The sequence below is a fragment of the Aethina tumida genome, chromosome 2, assembly GCF_024364675.1.
Source record: "Aethina tumida isolate Nest 87 chromosome 2, icAetTumi1.1, whole genome shotgun sequence".
NCBI classification, from domain to species: Eukaryota; Metazoa; Arthropoda; class Insecta; order Coleoptera; family Nitidulidae; genus Aethina; species Aethina tumida.
The window spans coordinates 22641535-22656641 of record NC_065436.1 but is presented as its reverse complement, the minus strand read 5'-3'; the positions used below and the strand labels follow the sequence as shown (position 1 = coordinate 22656641).

At 28.3% G+C, this 15107-nt stretch overlaps 1 protein-coding gene and 1 non-coding gene across 4 annotated transcripts; both read right to left on the bottom strand.

The window, feature by feature from the left end:
• Positions 1–32: 32 nt before the first annotated feature.
• LOC109594230 (kinesin-like protein KIF12) lies at positions 33–10467 on the bottom strand. 3 transcript variants are annotated; one of them, XM_020009436.2, is made up of 16 exons: positions 10402–10467; positions 9897–10204; positions 5950–6045; positions 4880–4958; positions 4605–4823; positions 4409–4549; positions 3523–3713; positions 3273–3460; positions 2354–2472; positions 2192–2296; positions 1936–2047; positions 902–1124; positions 749–860; positions 624–694; positions 394–519; positions 33–331 (listed from the first exon to the last, which is right to left on the bottom strand). In XM_020009436.2, exons 2-16 carry the CDS (start codon positions 10172–10174, stop codon positions 160–162), a joined length of 2232 nt encoding a protein of 743 aa, XP_019864995.1. In that variant the 5' UTR covers positions 10175–10204; positions 10402–10467; the 3' UTR covers positions 33–159. The 3 variants fall into 3 exon arrangements, with proteins under 3 accessions (XP_019864995.1, XP_049818770.1, XP_049818771.1); XM_049962813.1 differs by having other exon boundaries at positions 749–848; XM_049962814.1 differs by having other exon boundaries at positions 255–331; positions 382–519.
• Positions 1768–1840, bottom strand: Trnar-ccu (transfer RNA arginine (anticodon CCU)). Its single transcript has one exon. It is a non-coding gene; the product is annotated as a tRNA-Arg (tRNA).
• Positions 10468–15107: the final 4640 nt, after the last annotated feature.

Genomic DNA, 15107 nt, shown 5'->3' with positions numbered 1-15107 from the left:
CCTGTTAAGTATAGATCAAAATAAATACAAAGTTAAAATAAAATCTTTATTCAACATCATATCTATATCAACAAACATATAATTTTCCAAAATATTGCTATTGTACTACGTCACTCACAAACGAATTCTTGAAGGTAGGTATGTAAAAGCTGATCTCCATTAAAACTCATCTTCATCTGTCAATGATATTACGCTTCCGAAAAAATCAGGAGTTTTGGCCGACAAATCCTTTTTAGGCGCATCCTTAACATTATCCGATTTCGATACTGCGACTGAAAAACGGCGATTTTGGGCCGGGTTAGTGGTTTTCACCACTTTCGGATCAACTCCTCTATCAAGCAACAGTATTAGAATCGATATGAAATAATGCAACTTTCTCACTTTTTTATTTACCCTGACTGTTTCTTCCTTTCCGAATTTCCATCTGATTCGGAACTTTTTATTCTGTCAGGTTTTGTGCCTGTGGATTTCTCTTCCAAAGAATTATGACGGCGGTGACCACGTATGGGGGTTATACCTCTGAAATTAAAATGAACTTCCTAATGTGTTTGAAAATATTTGTTTATGAAGGCGCTATGTTACATGAGGTTATTTTAAGTTAAATAGAAAATTAATGGAGTTACCTGGTTCCCATTTGTCTTTTCATAAGTTCTTTTTCTATAAAATCGGGCACTTCTTTGGGTGAATTCGTATCCTAAAACCATAACAAATTAAATAATTATATGTCACCTCAACATGAATAAATTACCGGTATTTTCTCCGACTCATTATTAGTCCAGATGTTCGTAGTAGGGTCAGAATTGTTCAAAATCTCGGCAGAAAACGCAGGTCTTTGTATCATTGGCGATCTGCAACATATTCTAAAAGAATGATAGTTAAAAATGGTTATTTTGGCACTTACGAGTTCACCTCCTCCAGTTTCTTTAACAGCCTCTCGTTCTCTCTGCACACAACCTCGTGATCTCTCTGGAGCATTTCCCTGGAAGAGTATAATTCGGCGTTGTCGCGTCGCAGCGCCTCGTTTTCTTTCATGTACAGTCGAACCAATTCAGCCAGTTGAGGTCCCTCGAGCTTTGCCAATTCGTCTAAACTAACTTGAGGGGGTGTTTCAATTGTTCTTCTTTCTGCAAATAAAAGTATTTTGCGTATAGTTTAATAAGATGGTCCTGAGGTAGTCCGTTGTCGACCACCACCATGTCATATTATCAGTTTGACGATTACGACTACAAGCAGGATTTGACAGAGACATTATACATTTGGTCTATTTGTTCCAAAATGGCAATTGTAGTGGCAAAATCAGAAGAAAGTCTTTAGGCATTTTATGATGCTAAACAATAGGTAAAATAAGAAATGAATCGAATAGAATTTATTCAGGTGAAATAAAATTATTTCAATAAATGATGTGTAATTTATTTTTATATTAAATATATAAATAAATATAATATATTAAATAAATTTCAAATACTGTCCCTTTAAAGCAGCAAAAATTCAAATTGGCCAAAATAGAAGAGATTGAAAATATTTTGTATGAATCTAAGACAATTCAATTTATTCACTTTAAAAGATGCCCAATGTATAACGTTTAATGAAAATAAGATTAAGAAACTAATCTTATACATCAAATAATCATAAGTTTAATTATAAGAAATATCAATGGGCGAAAGAGTTTACTAACATTGATAAAGCTTAATTTGCTATACAAATATTGTTAAATATGGTTATCATGTTTGTTGATTTCGTCATAGTGTCCGGCAAAAAGAATGCGCGTACCTCTGGTGGGACTCGAACCCACAATCCTCGGCTTAGGAGGCCGATGCCTTATCCATTGGGCCACAGAGGCTTGAAATAAATGCGACGGTGCGTGCGGAGCGCTGATAATAGTTCTATCTAATTATAAACTATTACATAATAAATGTAAAAAAAGTGTTAACAAACCTGTAATAGATGATCCCGAATAGACGTTTAGCGCGGAGCGCAAGTGATCGTTCTCGCTTTGCAGCACGCTGACCTCACGTTTGAGACTCAATATCAACGCTTCACGTGGGTCCTACAAACACGAGCGCTTTATTTAAAACTTATAAAAACATATTGACTCTTTCTAAGTTGATATTATCGACTGGTATTAATAAATGGACACAGACTTCGTTTCATTAAATAATACAAATAAACGAAATAAAACATCCATAATTACCATTAAAACAATGGGTTTAGTACGTATTTTCTTCGCCCGCGCGGCATAACGAAGGGTGTTGATGGTCTCGCTCAAATTGGATTTTGCCGGTGATATGCAAGCTATCTATGTGAATAAAATTATTATTAAATATTGATTTATAACAAAATTAAAAACGCTTACCATTAAAGTCACCCCATTTCCAGCCAGTGAATCTGCCAGCAGTTTTGTGAGTTTGGAATCTCTGTAAGGTATGTGAGTTCCCTTTCGTTTCGAGTCACTCAGAGATGATATGCAATAACCTAAGGAAAGAAACAATTTGAAGAACACCGTGAATTTGCTTCTGACTAATACTAGTGCTATTTATATGAAAAGGTTGAAGTCGATATTGAAGGCAGACTTAATGAAACGACAATCAATGTCAACGATGACCTTATCATTTACACTATTTCCATGTTAAAATTCAATTTAAGTCGATTTAATTTATATTACTTAAATTATATTGAAATGGATAATGTTGTACTTCCATGATATAATACTTAAAATGTGTACATAAACAATTTTGAAATAAAATAGTTTTTTCAAAATTATTTGTATTATTTCTCCTACAATGTTATTAATACTTCCAAAACATTGAAATTTAAAATTATACGCGTATTAAATTACTAACAATAAAATTAATTAACCTCAAACAAATTTTGTGAGACAATATTTTTATGGTACAAAAAGTTTTCAAATTAAATACAAACATGCATAAACATACCTCTTTAATTTTATTTTCATCGATACAAAAGCTAATCATTGTGATATATCTAACAGATCTTTTCTAATCTAGTTTCTACTATACACTAACTAATTTCGTTTGATTAAATGCCATGAAAGTTAACGAAGTAAATAAATAATTAGCATCGGAAAAACAATTTGTGTGATAGTCCGTTCTTACATAAATTATGTATGCTCATTATCGATTTATGGATTTCAAGAATTTAACTAAAGGTATAATTTGGTTATCAATAATTTATGATTGTGGATCATAAACCAGATGTTCTCCTCGTGTTTTTACTTTGGATGATTAAATTTATTTTAAAACGTAGCAACTTACCCAACACCATCAAACTTTTGTTGATATTATTTGCTTCTTCTAAGGTCTTTCCTTCACTTTGTGTCTTTTTGGTCATTTCACTTCCCGCCAGATCAACGAAATTAATTTTGCCTGATCTCGATATGAAAACACCATTTTCTGCGGGTTCCTCGCACGTTATGTGGACTGATAAAATTGTGTGACTACGACTGAAATGAACATATATTATTATTAAGTTTTCAATTGTAAAGGTTCCCCCAGATTTTTTTACCTTGAATAATCGTTCATGTTATGTTTTCCCACTGATCTGTTTCGCACGCCTTCTTCTAAAACAGCAATTAAATCGTCAAGTTCTTCACAGTCTACGGTAAATAAATTTTCCACGAAGAAGCCTCTTGCTTTTTTGCTCCATCGGACAGCTAATGGTTTTCTGGCGCTTCCCGGGTTCAACAGATCTATCACCTGTAAATAATGCAAAGATGTATTATTTTATTTGAATAATAAAAAATATAAAATAATAATTTTTGTTGATTGAACAAAAAAGTGATGCATCGGCCGGGAATCGAACCCGGGCCGCCCGCGTGGCAGGCGAGCATTCTACCACTGAACCACCGATGCGATACAAATATTTAACATATAATTTATATAATTATTTGTGACGAGTAAATGTGAATATTAAATAAATTATTAAAAAATTAATATTAATTAATTAATATATATATAAAAAATTAATTATTATTAATTTACTATTCTTTTTAAATGTTCATCGCATTGGTTGGTAATAACAAATAATTAAGTATTTTTTAATTAATAAAAATAAATTGGTACACTGTTAAGTGTCTAAATTTTGTGTGTTACCTAGAATAGTGGTTCCTAAAATTGTAAGACAATACAGCACCCAACATTATTTTATGGTACCCCAAATCAAAAGAAGTACTTTCTAAAGCCTAAAATCATTCAAAGATAAATTTAATTTTGCAGAACCCTGACGACAGAACCTCTAGGTTATGCGGAACCCATTTTAAGCTTTTATTTAGTTTTGGATTTGATGCTTAGATTGTTTAGTATAAATATATTAATTAATAACCGTATTTTAAAAATTAAAATACAAATTATTTCATTAGGTAACAATAATGAATTTCCACCATTCAACTTACCTTTTCATTGTATATTTCTAAAAAGCTAGCCTTCAGAACAAAATGTACATCAGGTTTTTCCTGTATTAACTTAAACATATAGAGGAAGGAGCGGAACACAAGTCCATGTTTATCACTATATGGGGTCTTCTTTAAACCGAACTGAAAAACTTAAGATTACTAAATTGAATACTAAAAGAATTAAAATTTTACTTACAAGACCAGGAGGACCGGTAAGAGTGTGAGTTTTACCACTGCCAGTTTGTCCATAACAGAAACAAGTACATCTGAAACCTTCCACAGCCATTTCAATGAGCCTGGTCATTCCGGAGTACTGCAATACGTCTTCCTGCGTTGCAGCCGGTTCAAAAACCACATTGTAAGAAAACAGTTTCGGTTTTTGGCCACCACTAGGTCCACCAGGTTGAGCCTCAACCTACACAATTAATAGGCTCATTAAAAAAGGGCTATTGGAAACTAAAGAATGGTTACCAATATTTGTCCATTGCCAGGAAATTGTACCACACTGGTGTCTCCAGCTTTGATTTCTTTCTGACTAAGCGGCCTAACTCTGAAAAGTCATATAATATATATTATCAGTACACCAATTTGATTATAAATTATATTTTAGAATAAAATTTGCGTAGATATTTCTTTAGATTTAGTTAGTATTTACTTGAAATAATATTTGATAATTAAATTTAAACTACATTGTTCAATATTATCCTTAAATTAGCATTAATGGTCGATTTCAACCAGGATACAAACAATAAAATCAATGCGTATGTAAAATTAGGTCGTAAAATATTAAGCACATCCTAAACCTAGAATGTACAAACAATCATCATTACTGGAAAATTAGGATCAATTTGATTTTATGTACATTTCAAGGTGTAAAGAAACATTAGTTGTAAGAATGCTTTTAAAACGTTTTGTTATTTTTAGTATCAAAGGTACCTATTTAATTATAGATACACGTAATAATACACGAATTATTTTTATAATTTACTTCAAGTTCACGGAAGAGGTATTTCAGAACTAACCTACTAATTTTATAATAAAATATTAGTAAAACGATTACAATCAATCAATATTATTTAACCGTTCATATTTTTAGATAATCTACATCAATTGCGTGTGTGTGTTTAACATCAAAAAAAATTTCTTCTAATACATACTTTCATTATTTATAAATATTAATATTTATAATCAATATACAATGTTTGTAGTTTTATATTAAAATAAAGTTAAAAAAAGTTGGGGACTGAATTCTATACAAATTATATGTACATATAATATTTACAATATTTTATGTGACATTATTTCATTGAACTGTATCATATTAAATTACATACATAAGTAATACAAAAATATCATCTTCTTAGAAATTCCCAGCAGAAAATATTTATTTATTTTGTATTTCCACTTGAAACAGTATGAAAATTAAAAAATCATGCTGGTTTTAAATTCTTATAATAAATTCTTCGCTATTTTTCTATGTCACCTGAACATCATTAATTCTATTTCAACTCCGTATAAATATTGACACAACTCATACTCACCTTACTACGACGTTGATATTATCTTCTGTTTGATTATAACTTGTTATTATCCTTTGAAGGTTATTATCGTCGTCTAATCTTTCTATACTTCCGCATCTGAAATGGTAATAGAAATTGAAGTTTATTTAATACAGTTTACAATTAAAGATAACTTAAAAGATTTTAAGAAATTGTTGGAATATTAATTATTTTTTGTACCAAACAACAATAAAATATTTCAATTTATTAATTATGTTTTAATTGAACAATTTAAGAGTTCATGTTTAAGATTACGCCTTTTAAGAATTTTGTATTAGTTCAGAAAAAAAGGCAGCACACTTTACAATATGGAAATCTTAAATTAATGATTTGTTTGAAAAATGCTTCTTCTCGTTTGGTGGTGGATAATTTAGAAAATAAGTTTTCTAGACTCTGGATTGATTGTTTTAATACAAAGGAAAAGAATTTAGGATTATATAAACAATATCCAAACAAATATAAACTATTTTTAAGGAATGTAAAATGACATGAAAGACGATTAGTGTGACGAGACTCTTCATACGTCTCTTGAATCAGTTTGATTAAGGCAGTTCATATAATTACAAAAAAAAAAACATTTTAAAAAATTGACGATAAAATAATATCAGTATTTTTACGACGACATTGTCATAAGAATCATCATCATCGAGTCGTCCCGGCTTAATTGTCGTTTCTGAGCTTTATTTTTAAATAAAATGACTAATGAGAAGTGTAATCGTTTTTACGGAGGTTGAATTGAAAACAGTTGACGATATAATGATGTATCAATGACGACATCGTCATATTGCTTAAAACTGCCTTTAGTAAGTTTGAATAAAGTATATTATTATACACACAAAATCGATAAAAGCAACATTATAACAATTTACTACTGAAATACATCGATGAAATTGTTAAGTAAATACAATTCGTACTTTGTATGATTTGTATATAACAAGAGCAAAATTTTAAATTGTTGTTTACAATTTTGAAATTATTCAGAATGAATAAACTATTCAAAAGCTTAGATCTGGAATAATGGTTGATTTTTAAAATTTAATAATGTAAAAAGTATTAAACGTTGTAATAAGTTGACAGCAGCAAAACAAACCGTGACATTTAGTACATAGTACCACTTAAAAACCAGCGGTTGATAAACTTTAGCTAAACGCTAATGCTTTTCAAGGAAAGTAATGAACTATACTCGACCTTCGATTGCATGACTTTACCCTTAACTGATTTTCGTGGCTTCTATAAAATGAACTTCTTTACCCTCTCAACTTTGACCTTCAGTGTGGTATTTATAATGTATTTCATTAATCGTATGATCCCTTCATAATTTTTTTAAAGACAAAATGCGCGTTAATTTTTGGAATTTATTTCGATTGTAGGCGTGGAATATAATTATTTCATGTTTCACGGACATGATAAATAAACAAATAAGGTAAATTGCTTGATAATAGCTGTTTTGATTGAATTGTAATTGAACTTGGTGGTAAAATCCATTCATTTCAAGGATTCACCTGAAATATATATTTGTTTGTTCGATTATTCAACATTTCTCCTCTGTTGATTTACATTAATAATGAATTCACAATTGATTTGGAAATATCGGTATAAGAATTACCAGGTGAAAATTAATTTTTCAAATATTATTTTATTTAGGACTTATAGAATGTAATAGGTGAATAACATTTGTATATATTAAAAGTGGACAATTTGAATTTACTAGATTAAATAAATTTAAATTTTCTATACTTTGTATTTTGACCCGTAATTCTATTTGAATATTTGCAACTCTAGACTGTCAGTATTTTACATTTAATTTACTTTTTATACATTTAATAGTCTAGAAAATAAAAAATGTATATAAAAATTTCCAAAAAAATCATTTTGTGGATATGAACTTATTTTTTTTTTTCGTTTATTCTTAATTTATCTGTCGCTTAGCACCGTAAAATACCTCTAAGAAGACTTTTTTCTGAAGATTTTGCTGCTATAATTACAATTTTGGAACATCAATCTGAGTAAAAAAGAACTAACCCAAATATATAATGTCCCACAAATTGTTTTAAGTCACGACTTGGTTATTCTATCAATTATTATTTCATTTGCACTAAAATACCTTAGAACAAGGAGAATCAACCAAGTGCTGATTGGAAAAATCAGTTCTTTATTTAAAGAAATAGAAAAAAAAAAGTTTTTTAATTTTAATTAATTTTGTTTTTTTTTATAATTTCCCAAGGAGTTTGGTAATATTAGTTTTATTACTGGTTTAAAAGTGTTGTTGAGGATTTAACATTTGTTGCAATATAATGCCAATGGTATTCCATTTACAAAATAATTCAAATATCCACTTCAAAGGTCACAGTGTTTCACGATTAGAGTACAATTAATGAAACAAATTAATTTTGTTTTCTGTTCTAATTTTATTAGAATAGTTGTAATGACTATAAGTGTTTGTTTCAATTTCTCCAAATGAATTTTTTGACCTCAGCCATCTATTATCTCCATTAATGAATCGATGACTACTTAGAATAGTAAGATACCTTTTGATTTGAAATTAATTACAAATATAAGAAAGAGTGTGACAATATATCTTATAAATTATTATATTTATAAATATTACAAATGAACTTAATTTAATTAAGTTTTTGTTTAGCTTAATAAAAACTTGTTATAATATTTATTTAGTTTTCTCTGAAACAACAACTACAACTGAAAGTACGATAAAACTTTATTAACTGTATTACTTGTTAAACGACTTGTAATGATAACAATTTTTAATTTTATATATTGCACAGGATTGTAGAGCATCAGTTAATCAATAAGCAGGAAGTTATTATTAAAATTCATTTTTAATTTCTTTTCTATAAGAAAGTATCAATATAGATTATTTAAGTAATTCAGGAAATTACAATAAAATTTTAAATGTTAACAATTGTTTTTAATTAAAGTTTACATTAAAAATTATCTGCAAATTGGTTTAGTTTATTTATCGAATAAACAATTACAAGCACGATTTTACTTATAAAAAAATAAATATAATACAAATTATTATTGTGTCTAGCTTCTTAAGTGTACCCTTTTGTTTTTCAAAGGCAAGGTTTCGTGTAAAACGATTTTAAAATGAAATCGTAGATAATTTTTGTGCCAACAAACGTTTTATTGAACTCAATTTCGTATTCATGGGGGTACTTTGTACAATTAGATCTCCGCATGTTAACTGACGTGTGTTCATGCACAAGATAAACAAAATCGATTTTGTTTCATAAATATGTTTACAAATAACCTTCACGTTAAACATTGTATTTTATTGGTATTATCAAGTATTTTGTTTTATAAAAACTGTTTGAAATCATTAATTGTTACCATAGAAAAAATATATAAAATGTAATATTTATGTTATTCGAAATATATTGTTTTTTTATGTCATTTTAGAGGTCAATTGATTTATGTTTTTTATGGCAGGAAACCTCAAATTATATTCACTTTATCATAGATAAAATATTTATTTAACATATGTAAAAACGTATGATAGTAGTTACAGTATGTAACCAATGTAATAATTAAAACGTTTTAATATGATATTACTAAAAAAAATAAAAATAATACAAAAGTTATTTTTTTAAATAAAATACATAAAGAATTTTTTTAATTGATTTTCATGCGATTACGCTTTCAAAATTATTATACGGTATTGATTTTTTTAGAGAAAATTTGACGATATTACCCCGAATTTGAAAATCGTGTTAAGTTGAATGAACTAATCAAATCAACCACTTTATTGTAAAGAAATCCCTTTTGACAGAATATCATTAATAATTCCTTCCACACACTTTTGATACATTAAATTGGCAGGTAATATCAAATCATGTCGAAATTTAAAAATAACTAACTTGTGAAGAAGATATTTAAATTCGGAATAAAAATAATAATTAAGTACTTACTCGCTTCCCCTTGATCTAATCAGATTTCCTCTGGAACTGGCCGGACTGTTCCCGCGCGACGTCACCTTCTTCTCAGGTGTCCCATTCCTGCGTCTGTCAGGACTCGGTGCGATTTTCTTCTGCGAATTACGAAGAGGAGATCGGCGCGTTTGGCTCGGCGACTGTGCCGGCGTCGTCCTATTGCTGCCGTTAAACGTCCTGGACGGACTGGAACCTCTGGAACCCGACGTCCTGCTGAGACTCTCCGGCCTCTTCACCATTTTCTTCGGGCTACTCATAAGCGAGCCAATGAAATAAACGTCATCTTTCTGTAAATCATTGTTTTGATAAACAAACACGCACTCAACATGTTCCAAAGCCCCGAACGATAATTAAGTAAATGACTGATGGTAATCACTAAAAAAAGTAATCAATTGAAACCACAACAGATGTGTTGTAAACTAGCAGAAGGTGGAAAGGAATTACCGCGAGCGTGTTTATTCAAGTAATTAAGTGCGACACGTACCTCAGTTGAAGCGTCGAAGCGGACAGTTGCGAAGAACAACCCCTAACATGTAGCGCAAGGCGACTGGCTGTAAAAACACGCGGGGGATAGTAGAATTGGACGCGTCGCTACGGTCCGTCCAATTAATACAAACGACGCCACGCACCGTGGAGGAATTTTAGGCAAAACGCGGAATACTAACGAGAAAAATCAGTTCTTTATGCAACCGGTTATGACGGTCTCATTTATTAAATTCAATTACCCAACACAATATAAATTCTGGATAATGTAATAGATATTTTAATAATTAAAACGCAATATAAATTATAACTAATATTTTAAATGATTAAAATGATTATTTTTTGAGGACATTGTATAATGATTAATAAATTGGTAATGGTGCAATTTTAACAAAATTGGGTGGTATAATCCTTCATATGAAAACAAAAACTGAAGTGAGTTTGATAGAAAATGTATTATCATCTTAAAAGGGACTGGACCTTTGTAGAAATTACTAACCAAGTATTGGTGTCGAAGTACTATCTGGAATTGTTGGAGAGCGGGGTTTGAAGGTTTGTTTTCCTTTACAGGTTTGACGGAGCTGAAAGACATATCAGTGAGTGTCTGTATCATCGTTGAGAACCAATTTTTAAACTTTTAATCGCTTACTACTTCTGTTATCTTAAACAGTACACCAATCTGTGTGTTCTATTTTCTATGATATAGAGGATATTAAAGAATACCTTAATATGAACATTATTAAAAATACTATTTAAATACAAGTATTTGAAATTAAAAAAATGCGTTTTTTATATTTCATTTCCAGAAATCTCTTATCATTTAACAGGAGAAATATATTTATTATAGATATTTTAGATAATTATATTAATTAAACTTTGAAGTTTTTATAAGCAAATTTTAAATATTACTTTTTATCCAAAATTTATAATCGTTAACAAATTGGTTGTATCTTGTTTGAGACAACTAGTATCGATTATACAGTGTGGCCCATTTGAAAGTAGAATTAGGAACATACATATTTTTATGAAATTCGGTATATGCTTAATCCAGTGGTGTAGTTAGATTTTCTAAAAAATTGCTAGTATAAAGATAAATTATGATGTAAGTTTTGTTTTTGTGCCAAAAAAAAGTGTCCCACTTACAAATGGGCTGCCCTGTATGTATTATAATAAATACTTTATTATAAAATTATTAAACATTATATTACAAATTGTAAATTTGGCTAAAAATTACTCAAAAAAGTATGATGATATTAAGAAATATGTATGAAAACACTAAAAAATGGAATATGTTTATTTAATACTTGTAATGCTACTTTTACTTTATACATAACTGACTTTTTTTCATTATTTGTCCCACAGTTTTTGGCGTCCAGGCGTAACTTAGGTCACAATTTGCCTTTAACAGCGTCAATTTCCTTTATTACTAATAGAAATTCTGCAAACGATAATCTATGTTAATGTCCTTCTAAGAATTGTCATACATTTAAGTTTACAACAAAGAATTATGTTAATTTATGACCTTGTATAAAATGGATCAATTTTTCCAGAAGTGCAATATTAAGGTGCGAAAAACATTTTTGTATAAATAGGAACTCGTTTCATCGACTTAATAAATTAGTAGATACGGTGGATAATAACTTATATTACATTTTTTTTTTTTTTGAAAGGAGTTTTATTTAATAGACTCGTGTCAGTGGTGGATGATTATTGTAAAACGTATTGACATAGGACGATAATAAAGAATATAATTAGTATCCAAGTCATTAATATGATATACATAAAAGACTAATGTTCATGTTATTTCAACCTCCAATAAAAATAGGAAAATCAATTTTAATATCAGATTAAACGTCGTTAATTTTAAAGATAATAGATCAAACATTTCAATTTGATTGCAATGTAAATTTTTATTTGTTTTCTTTATCTTGCATAAAAAAATATTAACTCATGATTGTAGAACGGTACTCTTGGTCTATACCCAACTATTCTTAATTAATAAAAGATCGAACAATATAAATATGCATTAAGTATACTTAAGCATGTACTCGTAACTAACTACATTGGCAGTCTCTGTAATGTGTGTAGCATACGCTCATTTTTATTACATAAAATCAAATCTCTCTCAATTTAACATAAAGAGATAAAATCACAAAATGACATTGATTGATTATGATATTTTATTACTTGATCTTTGTTAACAATTTCAGATATGTAGAGTATTTATTTTGTTTATACTAATAATTAATATTAATTATAATTACATTTTTTACTAACATTACATCACCATTTAAAAAAACTGCCATTAAATGAATAAAAAATTATTTTATTTTCAACACTGTTAGTAATAGATTTATTATCCTATTAACAAATATAGAACAGCAATTACACCCCACTTAAGCAAAGTAATTAACTATATAACATAACAAGTTTGAATTCGACATGTAATATATATTTTATAATGAATAATTAATATATATTAATAAACGTTGTTATTAAAAGTATTAACACTAGATTGGTGAGCTTTTAAGTAACGAATCAGAAATTCACTTTCGTATTAATAATGTGAGTTCCAATTACGTGAAAAAAGATATTTCTTCAACGAGATGTACGTCCATTAATTAATTTCCGCCATTTTAATGCATGCAACGTTTCCTCGTTTCTAATTTCTGCAAATTGCGCTTTCAATCAATAACGATAATTTAATAAAGCAAGTTGTTTTTTGCGGACAATTTAATAAGAAATATTTTATAATATTTTCTATAATAATTTATTCTGTTTAATAATTGTGTAAATTAATGCATTTAAAACGGAAATAATATTTATTATAATAAAAGATCAATAGGAGAATTAGTATTTTATATTTGTTATTTACATTAGATGGTTTACATTCGATTTACACGTAGTAACGGAAATCTGATGAGTAAAATATGCAGCAAGTGTTAAAATATTTGCTAATATCTAAAATAACCTAAATTAAATTCAAATGTTAATATATAATTTAACGTTCAAGGATGTCAATTGAATTATAAAATTCACACAATTTCTATAATTATAATAATTATGCTGAAGACATTGTTAAAATACAATACCTAATAAGACTAAATTACCAAGACAAAACTACAATTTTCAAATTCACATACTAATAAAGGTCAAAGAATTAAGTTATTAATAAATAATTTAGATAAATGAAACAAAAATTATTTACAAAGTTAGCTGTAAGTTTCCGAATCATTAATTAAAGGTATTTAAAAAAAATATATTGAAGTAGTAACAAAAAACAGTGTGGTTAGTATAAAACTTTTTCATTAACGTATATTCACAGCACTCAATTTAATGACTTGTTTGACAAATTGATTCACCGTACTCCTTGAATAATTAAACGGGGGATTGTGAAATTGCTTAAAAAGCTTTTGAAGAATTATAAATAAACAAGGTTACTGTAAGACTGCTCTATTCAATTAACTATATAAACATTAACTTTTGTTATTGTGTCGACTGGAAAATTTATTATTTGCACATACATTATTACTGTTATTTATTAAAATACATTTTTATTATTGATATTTTGAATATATTTTTAAATCCACTAAATATTAATATAAAATGTGTATATCTAAATATGTACATAATTAACGTTATTAATATGAACATAAGTAAACTAATTTAATAAACTTTCCTTTCAGTTATATTAGATAAATATTACGCCCTTGATAACAAAATTATAAATATCATATCGCCACAAAATCAGTAATTACTGTAGTGGGTTTGAACAATATACATTGTCACTACATACTTCAATTAATTTAACCATGTGAACAATATAAATTTTGATAATCTAAAAAAACAATCTTTTATTAAAAAATGTACATATGTATGTAATCTAAATAAGTACAAATACAAATAGTACTTGGAGTTGATGCAATGTGGTACTAAGAAGTGGGAATTATTAGAATTCATTCAACGAAGAAAATATCAGATACAATGCTTTAACGGAAGTATAATTAGAGATCACAACGCCTTCCTCCATTCTTTTCAAATTTGAATCTTTCACATCATATTTAATCCGATAAAATCGTACATACATTACTAGCAACAAAAGGTTGTGAAAGTATATAATATTCATTATAACCTAACGGTGTGATAGTATTATGCCACTGCAAGAAGCAATCCATATCGTGTGGATTGCTTCTTGCTGAATTTCAAGAAAAAATGCTAAAGAGAAATTTAGATCGTGAAAGAAATGATCATATTTTTATCAAGTAACCAATTTACAGATTTACATAATCTGTTCATTAAAAAATTAATTATGAATTATCTAATATTTGAATTATTAGTTAATTGTTAAAGTTAATAAGCTTTTAAAAAGCTATTGCTTTTTAAACCGATTGTATTTGTTTGACTATTTGTACAATTCATGTAATAAATATGTCATCAAGTATTAACATTTTTATTGAAACATGCTCGAGAGTTTAGTAAAAAATAAAACTTTAACTTCTTACTTGATATACATACAGATGGAACTGATTGATTAGGTGAAATTTTTATAAAACAAGTTTCTGATGAATTTAGAGTCTGTCGCAGTTAGCACACTCAAAATTCCATAAAAGAGTATTGCATATTATTCTGTGTGGGAGTTTACATGACATTTTTATATTTTTTCGTTGACCAATATTAATTAGAAACAAAGATCAACTATTTTGTTTA

Coding starts and splice junctions, on each gene's coding strand:
- LOC109594230 (XM_020009436.2), bottom strand. CDS start 10,174: ATGAGTAGCCCGAAGAAAATGGTGAAGAGGCCGGAGAGTCTCAGCAGG. Junction 4,959..5,949: donor AATATCAACGTCGTAGTAAG/GTGAGTATGAGT, acceptor ATGACTTTTCAG/AGTTAGGCCGCTTAGTCAGA. Junction 2,473..3,272: donor CAAAAGTTTGATGGTGTTGG/GTAAGTTGCTAC, acceptor TTCTTTCCTTAG/GTTATTGCATATCATCTCTG.